The following is a 21,143-nucleotide window of genomic DNA, read 5'->3' on the forward strand; positions in this document are numbered from 1 at the left end:
ACAGCATTCAAAATCCTTGACAACAACAAATAAGAATAGAAAATAACATTTAAGGAATGTCGAATACAGCAAAATGTGACGGTTGTAGATAAAAAACAATGTACCTCCATCTTGGTTAGAAAATACTGAGAAGATGAGGAGGATTTGGTGTAATTCCAGTGTGCCTGTATGGAGCAATATGTACCTGTATGTACAGGGTATGGGTGTGTGTTGTGTATGTATTGTCTTTGAAGTTGTATGGAGGTACATTTCCAATAAAACTTCAAGTGTGTTACATGTTACAAATTCCTGAGTAGCGCAGTGGTCTAAGGCACTGCATCGCAGTGCTAACTGTGCCACTAGAGATCCTGGTTCGAATCCAGGCTCTGTCGCAGCCGACTGCGACCGGGAGACTCATGGGCGGCGCACAATTGGCCCAGAGTAGGGGAGGGAATGGCCGGCAGGGATGTAGTTCAGTTGATAGAGCATGGCGTTTGCAACGACAGGGTTGTGGGTTCGATTCCCACGGGGGGCCAGTATAAAAAAAATATGTAATCACTAACTGTAAGTCGCTCTGGATAAGAGCGTCTGCTAAATGACTAAAAATAAAAAATAAAATAAAAAATGTTGTCGGGAGTGTGTGGCTGGTGTATGCCGAGTTTGTACATTTTCAAGTGTGTTTGGTATGGACGTGTGTGAGACATTCAGTGCGGACCACTGCTAATTTTCTCAAACATTAATTTACCACCCCATGAGACCCATAACCCACCATAAAAAAACTGTGGACTGTCCTTTAAGTCCTTTTAAGAAAGAAGAGCAACCAGTGCTCTGGAGAAACAACGCTTCACAACAGCAAAAAACATCCAGATATATCAAAAAAGTTTCTCTATCTAAAGACACTTATCTATTGCTACCCTAGACAGCTCTTCTCCTCTCTTCCGGATCAGCAATGGCAGAGATAGAGATGTTCACATTGGGCATGTCTTGGGCTCGTTACCCTCTGAGGGTTGAAAAGTAGATGATTACATGTAATCTGATTACAAAAACCGCTACCTGTAATCAGTAACGTCACCAGCAAAAATATTGTAATCAGATTACAGATACTTTTGAAAAACTAGCTCATAACTTTTTGGATTACTTTTAAATTTAGAAAGGATGTTTGCGGAAAAAAAATACATTATGACACCGTTCTGTTTTCTTAATGACATTCAATTAAGAATTGAAAAAAGGGGCAAGTTTAAGTTTGTTCCACCTGAGCAAGTCTGACTACAAGTCAGAGACCACTTCTAACACCTCTAAAGGGGAAAGTCATCCAAAAGTAACTGAAAGTCATCCGATTATGTTACTGAGTTTGGGTAATCCAAAAGTTACGTTACCGATTGCAATTTTGGACAGGTAACTAGTAACTGTAGTTGATTACATTTAGAAAGTAACCTCTGAGGAAGGCGGGGTTTTGACCCATGTGGGTTCTGTCGATAAATCCTGACAGATGTAGTTAGAGCTACATCTATGTAGCTGTACCCTCCAGTTTGATCCCATCCCACACAGAGGGGCTATGGCTTGGGTTCTCCACTGTTTTCCCTTAGTCCTGTGGAGTCGTGGTGGTTCCATGTTTGGCTTCTGCTGAGGGTCAGAGTTCATGAGTTCCTAGTTCAGAGGTCACAGTTGACGGTGCTGAAGCCGGGGAGGGTGACGCGGCCCTTCTTCTTCAGGTCTCTCTCAGGGCCTGTGTTGATGCGCTGCACCAGACTCTTCTCATAGAGCAGCGGGTGGTACGCCCCCAGGGTGCATGCGGCGTCGTAGTACTGCTCGTGGTAGTGGCACAGGTCTGTCTGCCGCAGCGACGGGATGTACTCGTACACGTGGACCTCTTCACACAGCGCCATCATCAGGAGGATGCCTGTAATTACAACGACAAGGCAGAGCATGAGGGGTTAGATATTCTAGCATACACACAGACAAGTTACACGTTCCACAAAACACACAATCCATTAGGCTGTCCCTGACAAAAAAAGTTTTTGATCGACTGAAAGTCGTCTGTTCTTTAGACCAATCGATTGGTAGACATTTTTAAATGTGCATTTTTACATACATAGACACACCCCATGTGTTTTAATAAAATCAACTATATATGCATTTACCTTGTCTGATGCTTTAAGCACACTGTTAGATGAAATAAGACACAAATGATTCAAGAGGGAGCCAAAGATCAAGATAAGCAGAAGAAAAAAAACTTAACCTGACCATCCTCCTCCCGCTCCTACTGGCTTTCGCAGATTCTGCCGTTACTCTCCCGAAGTTGCCGGTAATAGTCTACACGAGAAGTCGGCAACCTTTCTCATGTGGAATGGCAATTTATCTTACAATTTCTACAATTTCTACAATTGCATGCCAGTTATGGTTTTCAAATGCACATTTTCGTGGAACAATTTCATTTAATTTATAACGTCGTCTTCGTATCTCAAATTCATTGTAATGTGGTTAATCAAAGGTCTATCAAAATCTAAATGAAAATGATACAAACCTAAAAAGTAACTTATATCGCCATTGCCAACTATGTAAAAACAGCCTATAAAGCCAACAAATAAAAACATTGCAGACTGCAGGTAGAAAATATCCTGATAAAAATAAATATCCTATAAGATCACATTGGCTACGCATGGCCTGTCTGCAACGAACTTGAAACATTGTATCAACTATTAACTTGGGTCTGACCTGAAGCTCGTGCTAGCAAACTTGCAACATTGTATAAAATATTCTGGGCCCTCAGAGTTTCCTGCGCCAGTGAGCTCAAGACAGACACAGCTGTTGGCTATTTGCGCAAGGGATAAGAATCAGGTAGGCCTATTTTTTGACATTTCCACTGGATCAGCATGACATTTTTCCCCTTTCACGCTGAGTGGTTATCGAAAGGGAGAGAGCTGGAAAGATTTTTCAAATACAATGAGGAACTACTGTCATTTTCAATGGATGTAAAAACAGACTTTGTTTGCTTGCTGTTTGAGGTGAAGAAAACATTACTTTGAGAAGCTCCACAGATCATTAGTGGTGGTGCGTTAAGCCAATCAGAAATACTATCAGATCCCCAAATGGGCACTATAGGCCTACTTCTATGCGTAATCAGGGGTGCGTCCTTACTCAACATTGACAAAACTTGTAAATGGAATGAAATACACCAAAACTTGTCTCTCACAAGTGTAGCATAGGTTGTGCGCTCTGCAAACAATGTGTCCACTCCGACAATGAGAGCAGTAAAATACTGGAATAATAACATATTGAATGTATTAACAGAAATGACCATAACCAAACAAACATTGTAGATTAGAAATGATAGGAATTAACAGTAAATGTACTACTGGTGATATATGTAATGTGGAATTGATAGACACTAACAACCAAACGCAAACAATTCACACAATTCATTTATGGATTAATGAATGTGGACAAATTGGCGGGAGAGAGCGCATTCTGGAGAGAGAAGTGCATTGTGCATCTTAGCCACACTCCCCTTCTTCTTGGACAGTGCCATCCCCGCGGCCTCCACAATGGATTAGTCTCGGCCTCCGCAATGGATTTGTTCACTGAAATGGGCACGAATAAGTCAGGTGTGTTGTGTGCTATAAAAAAAAAAAAATATATATATATATATATATATATATACACATATATTTGCTACTGATCGACTAAAACAAATCTTGGTCGACCAACAGCCTATCGACAAAACAATCGACCAATTGGGGTCAGCCCTACAATCCATACATTGAATTATGTGATTATGAAGTTGCCTGGTATACAAGCTCTGTTGCACTATTGTTTCACTTAACTATAGTGAAATGGAACATACATTCAGTCTGGATACCAGGCAAATGATGAACCACCCAGTGAACAGGACACAGTGTTGACATAGACACGTCCCAAACACACCTACAACACAGAGACTAGAGTCTGCATACCCCTCGTAACCATGTGCCCATCTCTCACATATACAGCCCTAAATTCACCCCCGTTTTCACACTGGTCATTTTCTCGAAATCTAAATGCAAAGATTGGAGCCAATGTTTTAAGTAGCCAAAACTGTCATTACTACAAACCTTGTGAAAGTGACAATCTGACATTTAAATTATCATCAAAACCAACGTTATAGCGAAAGAGTGCCTTTGATTTGACGGCCTGCACATGCGAGTTCGGCGCTACACGAAAGTTGGACCCAATGAGGTGTTTCTGCGCATGAGCTTAGCTAGCCAACAAGTGTGATCTGGGAAGCAGTTTCTGCCTATCTTCTTACTGTACTGTCTTTGATGCTATTCTGCTGATGCAGTGAGGTCCTTAGAGGGGCATTTCCTCTCCGTCTACCTCTCTTCCTGTTTAGCTTTGAGACATCAGAGAGAAATGTGACAGGTAAACTCAGGGAATGGATTCATTTGTCCAACCTCTCAAGGCAGACGGAACAAGGGTCACACCAAGTCACTCTGCAGGTGACTGTTCCACGACCTCTCTTGCTAGTGTGTGTTGTTGCTATAGACACAAAAGGGAGAAGGCCACCAAATAATCAAAGTGCAGTTAAAGTGTTAAAACGTTATTGACCAAGAATGGAAGTGGCGTCATATTAGCACTCTGTTCATACAACCCAGAGACATTGCATGATAGAGGTCATAGAATCATCAGCTACCATGGTAACATGTAACAATACGCACATAGAAATTGTAAATAAACGATCTCCATGTATGAATCCTGGTTGGTGCATGCAACCAAATTAGCAAAAAGAGAACATGGATAATGATGTTTTGGCTTCTCATTGCTGTAGCAACAGCCTTTTCCTCCACCTCTTCCTTCTGTCCTGCTCACCTCACCCCCTTCTTCCATATCTGCCCTACCCATTCTTCCCCTTTAATCTCTCCCTCGCCACTAATATCTCCTCCCTCCCTCAGTTCTACAGGTGTTTCCTGATCCTGTTCCGGTGTGAACGGCGCTCCATGGAGAACGGCCTCTCCTCCATGCCCTCCAAGACCACCGTCATCCAGCTCAACCGGCGTGTATACAGCAACACAGTGGCTTGCACTGCCCAGATCTCCACTGGTACCCACAACTATGGCTGCAGCACCCCGGCCACTGAGCGCACCAACCCTCCAGAGGTCACTTCCTGAGCAGGTGCGCCAGGAAGGCCGACGGGGAAGCCTGAATGATGACTGTTGGATGATGATGATACAGTAGCTAGCTAGCTAGCTGAGCGGTGCACGCCAATAGACCATCACGACCGTGAATGCTCCAAGCCCCATGCATAAAACCCCTCGGGGGTCTCTCCTCTACTCGTGCCCAACCCCTTCGATTTGTTTACTGACTGCTGTGTTTACCTGTACATGTGGAAGTGTGTATGTGGGAGTGAAATTGTCCATGTGTGTGCAAGAGAAAGTAAGTGAGTGTATGGGGGATGGAGGATGGAGGATGGAGGATGGGACGGAGGCTGTACAATAGTGAGCATGTGTTCTGCATGCATAAGACGAAGTGTGTGTATGAATTCTGTGTATGTGTGTATGAATTCTGTGTGTGTGTGTGTGTGTGTGTGTACCATTTGATGTCACTCTGCTCTATTGACAGTCTGCTTGTCTTGATGTAAATACCACCGCTCAACACACTGGCAAACCCCAGTGCTTGTTCTCTAAACACACAGCACTGCCCAAGTGATAAGGTGCATCTCTGTCACATTTCACCCCAACCCCCACACACATACACAGCCAGTGCTTATGCTACTACCAGCCTCTGTGCTGTCCGAACTGTGAAGACTGATGAGAGTTTGAGGCTGCGTCTCAAATCTCACCCTATTCCCCAAAGTAGTGCACTACATAAGGCTCTGGAAAGAAGTAAGGGGAATAGGGTGTGATTTGAGACGCAGTCACTGACTAAAGTGCAATAAGCTATGGGATATATTAGCTATATTATATTATATTACATTATATTAACCAGTAAAGAGATGATAAAGACTACAAAGACTATACAAGTTAATCAAGAGAACAAAGACTATACAAGTTAATCAAGAGAACAAAGACTATACAAGTTAATCAAGAGAACAAAGACTATACAAGTTAATCAAGAGAACAAAGACTATACAAGTTAATCAAGAGAACAAAGACTATACAAGTTAGTCAAGAGAACAAAGACTATACAAGTTAATCAAGAGAACAAAGACTATACAAAGTTAGTCAAGAGAACAAAGACTATACAAGTTAATCAAGAGAACAAAGACTATACAAGTTAGTCAAGAGAACAAAGACTATCCAAGTTAGTCAAGAGAACAAAGACTATACAAGTTAATCAAGAGAACAAAGACTATACAAGTTAATCAAGAGAACAAAGACTATACAAGTTTATCAAGAGAACAAAGACTATACAAGTTTATCAAGAGAACAAACACTATACAAGTTTATCAAGAGAACAAACACTATACAAGTTTATCAAGAGAACAAAGACTATTCAAGTTAATCAAGAGAACAAATACTATACAGGTTTATCAAGAGATCAAAAACTATACAAGTTCATTAAGAGAACAAAGACTATACAAGTTAATCAAGAGAACAAAGACTATACAAGTTAATCAAGAGAACAAAGACTATACAAGTTAATCAAGAGAACAAAGACTATACAAGTTTATCAAGAGAACAAAGACTATTCAAGTTAATCAAGAGAACAAATACTATACACGTTTATCAAGAGAACAAAGACTATACTAGTTAATCAAGAGAACAAAGACTATACAAGTTTATCAAGAGAACAAAAGACTATACAAGTTAATCAAGAGAACAAAGACTGTTCTCTTGATTAACTTGTATAGTCTTTGTTCTCTTGATTAACTTGTATAAAGACTATACAAGTTAATCAAGAGAACAAAGACTATACAAGTTAATCAAGAGAACAAAGACTATACAAGTTAATCAAGAGAACAAAGACTAATTTCTACAGGATACGGATCCGTTGAGATCTGAAGGATACTGGTACACTGGTGGCTATGGGTGATCTGGCGGCTGTGAGAGATCTAGCGACTCTGGGAGATCTGGCGGCTGTGGGAGATCTGGCGGCTTTGGGAGATCTGGCGGCGTTGGGAGATCTGGCGGCTGTGGGAGATCTGGCGGCTGTGGGTGATCGTGAACTTTTCTATTGAGGAACTACATGGATCTCACAGATGGGGGATGGGACTTTGCTGGACCTGCCAGCATTTTGTTTGGGGAGAATTGGCTTTGAACTCATTAACTCATGTGTGATGTTTGGGGTGGTGCCCCCCCCACGTCTTCTGCCCCCCCCGCCCCGCCTCCCAACCAGTACAAAGAAAGTGCTGAATTCAGTCTGACGTTGTGGATCTGTGTTTCTTGTGTGATTTTCCGTTTCACTGGTCTACTAAGCAATCCAAAATGACCTAATTACCAAAGCAATATGTAATATCACACTGCAATACACCACCACTGGGGACAATACAATCTTTGTGAGACAAATTGAACTAAACGACTACCGTATACCTAAACAAAATTGCACAGGATGCCCCCCCGACCACCACTTATGTGTTGCTATAGGACGGGTCCTGTAGGGCTGTTTTATAATAATACAATAACATGACGCCAAGTAGCCGCTGGGCACAAGCACTCTATTACACAACATAGAGAGGTCGACTGGCCGATTCTCTGACTCTCTGACATTAACATTAGAACTACAGAGCCTGCTTTATATAACACTTGTGCAAGTGTGTGAGTGAGTGTGTGTGCGTGTGTGTATACACGTGCACTTGTACGTGTGTATGTGCGCGCACAGCACGCACACACACATGTATGTGTCTACATAGTCTCACCTATGAACCCAGAGGAGGGTGGGTTAGGCTGGATGGTCTCCTGGGTGTTGCCCTGGATCACATCCCAGAGATGCCACAAATATTTGGGGTGGAGGATGTAGAAGGGCTGGGTGGGGTGGAGCCTCCGGTGCTCCACGTACGGACTGAACAGGTTATAGTCTGGATTGGCATACCACTGTTCGAGAGCGAGAGAGAGAGACGGGAAAGAGAGAGGGAGAGAGAAAGAGAGAGAAAGGAAGGAGGGAGTTTTGAGAAAAAGAGGGGAATAATAGTTATAGTCTACACTAGACTGGCATACCTGAGAAATATGAGATGGACAGACACAGACAGAGAAACAGAAAGAGAGACAGAGACAGACAGACATACATACAGAGACAGACAGTCATTTGCAGGTGAACAGGTGTGTTACAACCTATTTAAATGTGGCTTTCAATGTAGGGGAGGGAATGGCCGGCAGGGATGTAGCTCAGTTGGTAGAGCATGGCGTTTGCAACGCCAGGGTTGTGGGTTCGATTCCCACGGGGGGCCAGTATATAAAAAAATAAATAATAATAATAATAATAATAATGTATGCACTCACTAACTGTAAGTCGCTCTGGATAAGAGCGTCTGCTAAATGACAAAAATGTAAATGTAATGTGGCTACTGCAGCATTCATAATATCTCTATATACAGTACCAGTCAAAAGTTGGTACATACCTACTCATTCCAGGGCTTTTCTTTATTTTCTACATTGTAGAATAATAGTGAATACATCATAAACTATGAAATAACACATATGGAATCAGGTAGTAACCAAAAAAAGTGTTAAACAAATCAAAATATATTTTATATTTGAGATTCTTCAAATAGCCACCCTTTGCCTTGACGACAGCTTTCCACACTCTTGGCATTCTCTCAACCAGCTTCATGAGGTAGTCACCTGGAATGCATTTCAATTAACAGGTGTGCCTTGTTAAAAGTTCATTTGTGGAATTTCTTTCATTCTTAATGCGTTTGAGCCAATCAGTTGTGTTGTGACAAGTTAGGGGTGGTATACAGAAGATAGCCCTATTTGGTAAAAGACCAAGTCCATATTATGGCAAGAACTACTCGTACTACACTGGCTCTGACGCTCGTCGGATGTGGCAGGGCTTGAAAACTATTACAGACTACAAAGGGAAGCACAGCCGCGAGCTGCCCAGTGACACAAGCCTACCAGACGAGCTAAACCACTTCTATGCTCGCTTCGAGGCAAGCAACACTGAAGCATGCATGAGAGCACCAGCTGTTCCGGATGACCATGTGATCACGCTCTCCGTAGCCGATGTGAGTAAGACTTTTAAGCAGGTCAACATTCACAAGGCCGCAGGGCCAGACGGATTACCAGGACGTGTACTCCGAGCATGTGCTGACCAACTGGCAAGTGTCTTCACTGACATTTTCAACATGTCCCTGACTGAGTCTGTAATACCAACATGTTTCAAGCAGACCACCATAGTCCCCGTGCCCAAGGACTCTAAGATAACCTGCCTAAATGACTACCGACCCGTAGCACTGACGTCTGTAGCCATGAAGTGCTTTGAAAGGCTGGTCATGGCTCACATCAACAGCATTATCCCAGAAACCCTAGACCCACTCCAATTTGCATACCGCCCCAACAGATCCACAGATGATGCAATCTCTATTGCACTCCACACTGCCCTTTCCCACCTGGACAAGAGGAACACCTACGTGAGAATGCTATTCATTGACTACAGCTTAGCATTCAACACCATAGTGCCCTCTAAGCTCATCACTAAGCTAAGGATCCTGGGACTAAACACCTCCCTCTGCAACTGGATCCTGGACTTCCTGACGGGCCGCCCCCAGGTGGTAAGGGTAGGTAACAACACATCTGCCACACTGATCCTCAACACGGGGGCCCCTCAGGGGTGCGTGCTCAGTCCCCTCCTGTACTCTCTGTTCACCCATGACTGCATGGCCAGACACGACTCCAACACCATCATTAAGTTTGCCGACGACACAACAGTGGTAGGCCTGATCACCGACAACGATGAGACAGCCTATAGGGAGGAGGTCAGAGACCTGGCCGTGTGGTGCCAGGACAACAACCTCTCCCTCAATGTGACCAAGACAAAGGAGATGATTGTGGACTACAGGAAAAAAAAGAGGACTGAGCACGCCCCCCATTCTCATCGACGGGGCTGTAGTGGAACAGGTTGAGAGCTTCAAGTTCCTTGGTGTCCACATCACCAACGAACTATCATGGTCCAAACACACCAAGACAGTCGTGAAGAGGGCACGACAAAGCCTATTCCCCCTCAGGAGACTGAAAAGATTTAGCATGGGTCCTCAGATCCTCAAAAAATTCTACAGCTGCACCATCGAGAGCATCCTGACTGGTTGCATCACCGCCTGGTATGGCAACTGCTTGGCCTCCGACCGCAAGGCACTACAGAGGGTAGTGCGTACGGCCCAGTACATCACTGGGGCCAAGCTTCCTGCCATCCAGGACCTCTATACCAGGCGGTGTCAGAGGAAGGCCCTCAAAATTGTCAAAGACTCCAGCCACCCTAGTCATAGACTGTTCTCCCTGCTACCGCACGGCAAGCGGTACCGGAGTGCCAAGTCTAGGTCCAAAAGACTTCTCAACAGCTTCTACCCCCAAGCCATAAGACTCCTGAACAGCTAATCATGGCTACCCAGACTATTTGCACTGCCCCCCCACCCCATCCTTTTTACGCTGCTGCTACTCTGTTAATTATTTATGCATAGTCACTTTAACTCTACCCACATGTACATATTACTTCAACTATCTCAACTAGCCGGTGCCCCCGCACATTGACTCTGCACCGGTACCTCCCTGTATATATAGCCTCCCTACTGTTATTTTATTTTACTTCTGCTCTTTTTTTCTCAACACTTTTTTTGTTGTTGTTTTATTTTTACTTTTTTTGTTAAAAATAAATGCACTGTTGGTTAAGGGCTGTAAGTAAGCATTTCACTGTAATGTCTGCACCTGTTGTATTCGGCGCATGTGACCAATAAAATTTGATTTGATTTGATTTGAATGAGTAGGTGTGTCCAAACCTTTGACTGGTACTGTATATATATATATATATATATATATATATATATATATATATATATATATATACATACTGTGAGGGAAAAATGTATTTGATCCCCTGCTGATTTTGTACGTTTGCCCACTGACAAAGAAATGATCAGTCTATAATTTTAATGGTAGGTTTATTTGAACAGTGAGAGACAGAATAACAACAAAAAAATCCAGAAAAATGCATGTCAAAAATATTCTAAATTGATTTGCATTTTAATGAGGAAAATAAGTATTTGACCCCCTCTCAATCAGAAAGATTTCTGGCTCCCAGGTGTCTTTTATACAGGTAACGAGCTGAGATTAGGAGCACACTCTTAAAGGGAGTGCTCCTAATCTCAGCTTGTTACCTGTATAAAAGACACCTGTCCACAGAAGCAATCAATCAATCAGATTCCAAACTCTCCACCATGGCCAAGACCAAAGAGATCTCCAAGGATGTCAAGGACAAGATTGTAGACCTACACAAGGCTGGAATGGGCTACAAGGCCATCGCCAAGCAGCTTGGTGAGAAGGTGACAACAGTTGGTGCGATTATTCGCAAATGGAAGAAACACAAAATAACTGTAAATCTCCCTCGGCCTGGGGCTCCATGCAAGATCTCACCTCGTGGAGTTGCAATGATCATGAGAACGGTGATGAATCAGCCCAGAACTACACGGGAGGATCTTGTCAATGATCTCAAGGCAGCTGGGACCATAGTCACCAAGAAAACAATTGGTAACACACTACGCCGTGAAGGACTGAAATCCTGCAGCGCCCGCAAGGTCCCCCTGCTCAAGAAAGCATACATGCCCGTCTGAAGTTTGCCAATGAACATCTGAATGATTCAGAGGAGAACTGGGTGAAAGTGTTGTGGTCAGATGAGACCAAAATGGAGCGCTTTGGCATCAACTCAACTCGCCGTGTTTGGAGGAAGAGGAATGCTGCCTATGACCCCAAGAACACCATCCCCTCCGTCAAACATGGAGGTGGAAACAATATGCTTTGGGGGTGTTTTTCTGCTAAGGGGACAGGACAACTTCACCGCATCAAAGGGACGGTGGACAGGGCCATGTACCGTCAAATCTTGGGTGAGAACCTCCTTCCCTCAGCCAGGGCATTGAAATGTGTCGTGGATGGGTATTCCAGCATTACAATGACCCAAAACACACGGCCAAGGCAACAAAGGAGTGGCTCAAGAAGAAGCACATTAAGGTCCTGGAGTGGCTAGGTAGTCTCCCGACCTTAATCCCATAGAAAATCTGTGGAGGGAGCTGAAGGTTTGAGTTGCCAAACGTCAGGCTCGAAACCTTAATGACTTGGAGAAGATCTGCAAAGAGGAATGGGACAAAATCCCTCCTGAGATGTGTGCAAACCTGGTGGCCAACTACAAGAAACATCTGACCTCTGTGATTGCCAACAAGGGTTTTGCCACGAAGTACTAAGTCATGTTTTGCAGAGGGGTCAAATACTTATTTCCCTCATTAAAATGCATATCAATTTATAACATTTTTGCCATCCGTTTTTCTGGATTTTTTTGTTGTTATTCTGTCTCTCACTGTTCAAATAAACCTACCATTAAAATTATAGACTGATCATTTCTTTGTCAGTGGGCAAACGTACAAAATCAGCAGGAGATTGAATACTTTTTCCCCCTCACTGTACATGCCATTCAGCCGAATCCATTTAAAATGGAACATTTATTTGTTATGGTCTGAGACTCTAGGTTAAATGCCTGGTACTGGTTAAACGAGTTAGTGTGTAATTGGATAAATAGTCGAGTGAGTCCCAGTGCAGGATGTAATTGCCTGGGAGGGTGGGTGAGGGCTCTGGAGAAAGACAGGCAACCTGTCGGACTGCCATTCAGCTCTCTGCTGTTACCAAGGAGCTCCACACATCAGCTCCACGCCTCAGCCACAGCAAATTGGTATGATAACAAAGCAAGCGTTGAACGGAGCGAGCTGGACGCATATATAAACATTTTGACACTGGCAAACAGACCTGCAATCAAGTACACACACACACAGGGATACACATTTTTACAGCTGTTATTTTCTGTCGGCTGGGAGTCTAGTGAGACCAATTTGAGCAGGGTGAAAAAACAATTGTTGTGCAGACTTTACATTTACATTTTAGTCATTTAGCAGACGCTCTTATCCAGAGCGACTTACAGTTAGTGAGTGCATACATTCTTTTTATATTTTTCATACTGGCCCCCCGTGGGAATCGAACCCACAACCCTGGCGTTGCAAATGCCATGCTCTACCAACTGAGCTTACATCCCTGCCGGCCATTCCCTCCCCTACCCTGGACGACGCCGCCCCATGGGTCTCCCGGTCGCGGCCGGCTACGACAGAGCCTGGATTCGAACCAAGATCTCTAGTGGCCACCACACCACTTTAGTGGTGTGAATAAATGTTTAATCAAATTCTGGGCTGATAAGTGTTCATTCAATTAAGAGTTGTTCCTAATGAACGGTCAGAAGTGCTGAGTGATGGATGGCAGGCAGCTCTCAGAGACGGAGAGACGGAGAGAGACAGCGCAGCGCTGGAGAAAGACAGGGTCAGCAAGTTAACAGCCTGACGTCTGGGCTCTACTGACGTAAAACTGCTAAACACACACACAATAGTGTGTGTAGATCTGTGCAACAATCTTTTGCAACAATTCAGGCAACACCTGCTAACAGTCTCCACTTATGTTCGCTCCTGTTTAATTAAACACTGTATTAGTCTAAAAGCCATCGTAAAATGTATTAATCAGTGAGAGAGAGAGAGAGAGAGAGGACAGAATGTCTCCTGAAGTGATGACATAACAGACCTGGGCTAAGGACTAAATAATTCAATATATATTAGAAAAGAGAGGAGAGGAGGAGGAGGATAGGGTGAAGTAGGGGGGTGATTACATTTCCGAGTGCAATTCCAGGAGGATTAACCTGCCGGACCCAGGAGTCTCATGAAGTCTATTAATCTCTGATTCACAATGATCATCATAGCCTTGTCCTTTTCCCCGGGACTTATTACTGAGCAAACACCTCAGCTCAGAGAGAGGTAGGGATAGGGGGGGAGATAGATGAAGAATGAGGATGAGAGAGGATGAGAGAGAGGCTGATTGGTCCTGTGGCTGACGTAATAGTCTCTGAATAAATAGAGGTGACAGGAGGAGGGGGAAGTGAGAGAAAAAGAAAGCGGGGGAAATGAGGAAAGGGAGAGAGGGAAGGAGGGGAGAGAGAGAGAAGGGGGAAACCTAAAACTAGCAGCTTTATGACTGTCAACATACATGTACAGCTGAAGTCGGAAGTTTACATTCAACTTAGCCAAATACATTTAAACTCAGTTTTTCACAATTCCTGACATTTAATCCTAATAAAAATGATCTGTCTTAGGTCAGTTAGGATCACCACTTTATTTTAAGAATGTGAAATGTCAGAATAATAGTAGAGAGAATGATTTATTTCAGATTTTATTTATTTCATCACATTCCCAGTGGGTCAGAGGTTTACATACACTCAATTAGTTTTTGGTAGCATTGCCTTTAAATTGTTTAACTTGGGTCAAACATTTTGGGTGGCCTTCCACAAGCTTCCCACAATAAGTTGGGTGAATTTTGGCCCATTCCTCCTGACAGAGCTGGTGTAACTGAGTCAGGTTTGTAGGCCTCCTTGCTCACACACGCTTTTTCAGTTCTGCCCACAAATTTTCTATAGGATTGAGGTCAGGGATTTGTGATGGCCACAACTTTGTTGTCCTTACACCATTTTGCCACAACTTTGGAAGTATGCTTGGGGTCATTGTCCATTTGGAAGACCCATTTGCGACCAAGCTTTAACTTCCTGACTGTCTTGAGATGTTGCTTCAATATATCCACATAATTTTCCTTCCTCATGATGCCATCTATTTTGTGAAGTGCACCAGTCCCTCCTGCAGCAAAGCACCCCCACAGCATGATGCTGCCACCCCCGTGCTTCACGGTTGGGATGGTGTTCTTCGGCTTGCAAACAACCTAGTTTTAACTCCAAACATAACGATGGTCATTATGGCCAAACAGTTCTATTTTTGTTTCATCAGACCAGAGGACATTTCTCCAAAAAGTACGATCTTTGTCCCCATGTGCAGTTGCAAACCGTAGTCTGGATTTTTATGGCAGTTTTGGAGCAGTGGCTTCTTCCTTGCTGAGCGGCCTTTCAGGTTATGTCGATATAGGACTCGTTTTACTGTGGATATAGATACTTTTGTACCTGTTTCCTCCAGCATCTTCACAAGGTCCTTTGCTGTTGTTCTTGGATTGATTTGCACCAAAGTACGTTCATCTCTAGGAGACAGAACGCGTCTCCTTCCTGAGCGGTATGATGTCTGCGTGGTCCCATGGTGTTTATACTTGCATATATTGTTTGTACAGATGAACGTGGTACCTTCAGGCGTTTGGAAATTGCTCCCAAGGATGAACCAGACCTGTGGAGGTCTACAAATTTTTTTCTGAGGTCTTGGCTGATTTATTTTCATTTTCCCATGATGTCAAGCAAAGAGGCACCGAGTTTGAAGGTAGGCCTTGAAATACATCCACAGGTACACCTCCAATTGACTCAAATTATGTCAATTAGCCTATCAGAAGCTTCTAAAGCCATGACATAATTTTCTGGAATTTTCCAAGCTGTTTAAAGGCACAGTCAACTTAGTGTATGTAAACTTCTGACCCACTGGAATTGTGATACAGTGAATTATAAGTGAAATAATCTTTCTGCAAACAATTGTTGGAAAAATTACTTGTGTCATGCACAAAGTAGATGTCCTAACCGACTTGCCAGTTTGTTAACAAGACATTTGTGGAGTGGTTGAAAAGCGAGTTTTAATGACTCCAACCTAAGTGTATGTAAACTTCCGACTTCAACTGTAGGTGGTGATTAAGTGGAAATCGGAGAGATTTCAAGGACACGTAAAATATGTAAAAGGGAGGAAGAGGATGGAGGGCAGAAGAGGAGAAAGGAGGAGTGTGGGGTATAGAAAGTTGACATGATGTAGCATCCTGTCCCTTCAGGCCGTGGGTTAGAGAGACAAACGGGGCTAACTCTTCCACAACTACAGGTCCTCATTAACATTACTGTCCTCCACCCATTCAACAGGACTTTGGGGCTCTGCTGAGCGACGCTCTTTAAATAATCGCCTTTTAGATGCCGTTACTGGGCCTCTCAGAGAGGAGTGGGCAAGGTAAGAGTAGAGAATAGTGTCTGGTTCAAACACACACACACACCTTGTGTAAGTTGACAGCGTACGGAGCAGGGTCCCAGGCCACCAGAGTCACGTTCTTATACAGGGAGCTGGTGCTGAAGCGGTGCTTGGGATTGGCCAGGATCTGTAAAGGGGAGGGGTCAAAGTTTACACTGGAAACTAGATGCAACACTGCAGTGCCCAAACAAGTGAAAACACACACTCTCCATAGCTCTCTCTCTCTAACCATGGTAGCTGTGGGTCCACTGTAGAATGTGCTCAGCGGGTGCTTGGATTATTAGTGTCACAGTAGTAGAATGTACTAGTGAGTGTGTGTGTGTGTGTGTGTGTGTGTGAGAGTGAGTGTGTGTGTGAGTGAGTGTGTGAGTGTGTGAGTGTGAGTGTGTGAGTGTGAGTGTGTGTGTGTGTGTGAGTGTGTGTGTGTGTGAGTGTGTGTGTGAGTGTGAGTGTGAGTGTGAGTGTGTGAGTGTGTGTGTGTGTGTGTGTGTGTGAGTGTGAGTGTGAGTGTGTGTGAGTGTGAGTGTGAGTGTGAGTGTGAGTGTGAGTGTGAGTGTGAGTGTGTGTGGGTGTGTGTGTGTGTGTGTGTGTGTGTGTGTGTGTGTGTGTGTGTGTGTGTGTGTGTGTGTGTGAGTGTGTGTGTGTGAGTGTGAGTGTGAGTGTGAGTGTGTGTGTGTCAGTGTGTGTGTCAGTGAGTGTGAGTGTGTGTTGTGTGTGTATGTGTGTGATTACTCCATTGTACTCTGTGCTGAGAGTGGGAGTAGGGAGAAGATGGCTCAACTGGAGCTGTGGTGATTTCCCCCGTAGTCATAATGCCTCTGGTATCAAGGAGGGTGATCACTCCACTTACTGGAGGACAGCTGGTTCACACACATACACACGCTCATTACACACTTGTGCCTGTGACTGTGGCCATGCTTAGATTGAATCACATTGTCATTCAAGTGCAAATCAGGCTGATATGTCTGGACGCATGTTGTTGTGTATCTGAATGAGAAATGGCCCATTCAAAATGCTGAACCACTCCTCAGAAATGGTACTTGATTGCAGGCACATATTCATGCTGTGTTGTGAGACCTGTTGTAGTTCCTCTTGGTCTTATTACATACACACACACACACACACACACACACACACACACACACACACACACACACACACACACACACACACACACACACACACACACACACACACACACACACACACACACACACACACACACACACACACACACACACACACACATACACACACACACGGCGGTTTGACGTTTAGATGGGCTAAATGGAACAGTAACTGACATCTGGACACTGACTGTAGGCTTATAACCTCTAACATGTAGCGTAATATAATATGAACTCCTGCATAATTATGAATTTCTTGTAGTAAAATGGTAACTACACCAAATGTTGATTTTGTCTCGGGAACAGGACAGGAGAAATGTGATTTATTTCTTTCACCATCTCTTGAGAGAATGCGAATGCGCGGTTAGGAACTCAATATTTTTCATCAATTGACACTGTTACATTAAACTGACAGTATTTCAAACGCATAAATGCATCCAAGTCGAACTGAAATCTCATCAGAAACATGGTTGATCGTTTTTGCAGCGTTTCATTTCTTGAAAAGAGGTCAAACTGATGTCATTTGGAAATGTTGCACGGGAAGAATTTTAATGTTTTCCTCCCCGGCCCCTAAACGTCCTCGTTGCACAAGAGAAGCAGAAATGAAAGAAAACTTTATGATGTCAGATTATTGATGCATTCATTCTATTGATTTATGACATTATTCTGGTGAGCAGCGCTTTATTTATTATTCTGGGGCGACAAGTTATGACAGAAGACAAGCTGCGTGTATCTTATTACAGAAATGCCAGAAATGATAACCAGAAAAATATCTCAACTGGGCTTAAAAACATTTTTTTTATTTTTTTTATTGCACCCCCTGTGAAAATAAATAATTCCTTCATCACTGGACTGACACACACACACACCTGCGAGTTAATGACGCGGATGGTGGTCTTCTTCCCCACGTCCCTCTCATAGCCCTCTGTAGGTGCTGTGTTGAACCGCATAACTGCATCATGGGAATCTGGGAGACAGACAAAGACAACATAAGTCAATTCAATGTCACTCAACTAACAAAATCAAGTGTCACTCAACTAAGAAAATCAAATGTCACTCAGCTAAGAAAATCAAGCGTCATTCAATTTAGACAATCAAGTGTCATTAAACTAAGTCAAAGAAAAATATGGAAGGCCAATCAATCAAGTGCTCATAAAGGACCAGCCCCTAGATGGCATCCAACAGTCCGTCTTCTCTTTACTCTGGCCAAATACTATGATTTAGCTGGTCTAGACTGTTTACTCTGGCCAAATACTATGATTTAGCTGGTCCAGACTGTTTACTCTGGCCAAATACTATGATTTAGCTGGTCCAGACTGTTTACTCTGGCCAAATACTATGATTTAGCTGGTCCAGACTGTTTACTCTGGCCAAATACTATGATTTAGCTGGTCCAGACTGTTTTAGCTGGTCCAGACTGTTTACTCTGGCCAAATACTATGATTTAGCTGGTCCAGACTGTTTACTCTGGCCAAATACTATGATTTAGCTGGTCCAGACTGTTTTAGCTGGTCCAGACTGTTTACTCTGGCCAAATACTATGATTTAGCTGGTCCAGACTGTTTACTCTGGCCAAATACTATGATTTAGCTGGTCCAGACTGTTTACTCTGGCCAAATACTATGATTTAGCTGGTCCAGACTGTTTACTCTGGCCAAATACTATGATTTAGCTGGTCCAGACTGTTTACTCTGGCCAAATACTATGATTTAGCTGGTCCAGACTGTTTACTCTGGCCAAATACTATGATTTAGCTGGTCCAGACTGTTTACTCTGGCCAAATACTATGATTTAGCTGATCCACACTGTTTACTCTGGCCAAATACTATGATTTAGCTGGTCCAGACTGTTTACTCTGGCCAAATACTATGATTTAGCTGGTCCACACTGTTTACTCTGGCCAAATACTATGATTTAGCTGATCCACACTGTTTACTCTGGCCAAATACTATGATTTAGCTGATCCACACTGTTTACTCTGGCCAAATACTATGATTTAGCTGGTCCAGACTGTTTACTCTGGCCAAATACTATGATTTAGCTGGTCCACACTGTTTACTCTGGCCAAATACTATGATTTAGCTGATCCACACTGTTTACTCTGGCCAAATACTATGATTTAGCTGGTCCAGACTGTTTACTCTGGCCAAATACTATGATTTAGCTGGTCCAGACTGTTTACTCTGGCCAAATACTATGATTTAGCTGTTTAAGGCCATCGGTCTGCATGGTGGCTCTGGGGAATTAGAACAAACAGGATTCACACACACACAATGTTCACCTACAGCTCAAAACAGACAAACAGGGTTAAATGCACAAAGAACACAAAATATCTATAGAGAGAAAGAGAGTGCGAGAGAGAGCAGGAGTACCTGCATCTTCTTTACCTCTAGTGATACACTGAGAAGCCTGGCAGTGGAGCTGAAGCTCTTCACAAGTAAGTCTCCCTGACCTGAAAGAAGGGACCGCTTTCCCTTCACCCTGACTGCTCCTCTCCTCCCTCCATCCATCCATAGTGACAGAAAAAGCCCTCTGCTTTCAGCCATAGCCAAAACACTTGTGCTGAATGACTGGTAGGTGTGAATAGCCATTTGACATGAACATTCCGGTACATGAACGATCTGGTGCAGGATTCAGCTCTGTGCATTGATGTAACAGCGCATGACAGTATCACTACTCATAGACACAGAAAGAGTGCTGCCTAGTGGTCAACGTGTGTAACTGAAGGGACTTTGACAGGCACTGGTCTGCTCTACCAGTACGAACTGTACATTTTAGTCATTTAGCAGACGCTCTTATCCAGAGCGACTTACAGTTAGTGAGTGCATACATTTTTCATACTCGGTTCCTTGACAGCAATTTTGCTCTCTGAGAACATAAATGTCAGCCAAAGTGCAATAAATCCACACATATGAATGAAAACATCACTGTGGCGTCAAATTTGTTTTGCCTTTTAGGTACAAGCTAAATGTAGGCTAGTTAGCTACATTGTAGATATCTGAACGGTGCTAGTTAAATAAATACATTATAAATAATTTAGATAGCTAATAAACTGTAAGGAATATATGATAAGCTACATGTCCTCATTCTTACCTGCATAACCAGCGTACAGCCATAATAGTGAAAAGATGGATATAATGCTACACAGTACCACGCACAACCACAAACCGAGATGTAGCGATTAGCTAGCTGGCTACTATTAGCTTTTTTTCAGGAGGAGGATTGCGATCATGGCTAGATGATATACGGTTTATGTCAAATTGATGTATAAAGTCGATTTTTCTTGAATTTTAGTTAACCCAAATCCTTTTCCTAACCTTAACCTAATTATCCTAACCTGCTACGTTAATTATCCTAACCTGCTACGAAAAGTCAATTCTGACAAACTGTATCCCATCTAGTCAATACCGTGTAACATATGGAACTGCTCGCATTAGGTGCGCAGTTTAGAACTGGACATTTTCCGCGAATTGTATTTGGGCAAATGTTTGAAAATGAAGTTTTATTAGCTGCTTCATTACAGGAGTTCCATGTTCAATAATAAGTTACAGCCTTTTGACTGTGAGAAGATAGGCTTGCTAATGTTGTATGTTAATGAAAAATGTCCGGTCCTTGTATGCATGCATAGTATCAGAGAGGAAGAGACGAAGCGAGAGATTTCACTGTCGCCAAAATCTGTCCAAAATAAGTCAAATGCGTTTCTATGGGCTTATTTTGGGCCTAAACTTGTCGCCTGCCTTCCCATCTTGGGACGACTCCCATTGTTATGGCGGAAACATAAGCATCTCGTCATTATATACAGATTACTGGTAGTATTTTCTGTTGGTCACGTCATTGTACTTTGTGAGAAAAAAACAACAACATTTGTTTACTGGTTCATGAGGGTCAGTTAGTCGGCAGCAAAA

General features: G+C 43.2%; 2 protein-coding genes across 5 annotated transcripts in view; one reads left to right on the forward strand and one right to left on the reverse strand.

The window, feature by feature from the left end:
- The window catches only part of tmtops2b (teleost multiple tissue opsin 2b), a 37,102-nt gene extending 31,966 nt beyond the window's left edge, over positions 1-5,136 (forward strand). The window contains exon 4 of the mRNA XM_041843930.2: positions 4,908-5,136. Coding sequence (XP_041699864.2) covers positions 4,908-5,123 — 216 coding nt within the window. The 3' untranslated portion in view covers positions 5,124-5,136. The remainder of the gene's footprint in view (positions 1-4,907) is intronic.
- LOC121536555 (beta-galactoside alpha-2,6-sialyltransferase 2) overlaps positions 533-21,143 on the reverse strand; it is an 85,249-nt gene continuing 64,638 nt past the window's right edge. Inside the window, exons 3-8 of one of the 4 annotated variants that reach the window (XR_005994880.1) lie at positions 18,108-18,205; positions 16,137-16,238; positions 7,811-7,985; positions 6,964-7,103; positions 2,219-2,357; positions 1,790-1,879 (exon numbers count right to left, since the gene is read on the reverse strand). Coding sequence is in view for 3 of the 4 variants with exons in the window: in XM_041843926.1 (XP_041699860.1) it covers positions 1,632-1,879; positions 7,811-7,985; positions 16,137-16,238; positions 18,108-18,205 (623 nt within the window). In the remaining variant the exon portion in view is untranslated. Of the gene's footprint in view, positions 1,880-2,091; positions 2,358-6,848; positions 7,104-7,810; positions 7,986-16,136; positions 16,239-18,107; positions 18,206-21,143 lie in introns of those variants that run through there. The other 3 variants (XM_041843928.1, XM_041843926.1, XM_041843927.1) reach the window with 3 other exon arrangements.

The sequence above is a fragment of the Coregonus clupeaformis genome, chromosome 23 (genome assembly GCF_020615455.1).
Source record: "Coregonus clupeaformis isolate EN_2021a chromosome 23, ASM2061545v1, whole genome shotgun sequence".
Classification (NCBI taxonomy): domain Eukaryota; kingdom Metazoa; phylum Chordata; class Actinopteri; order Salmoniformes; family Salmonidae; genus Coregonus; species Coregonus clupeaformis.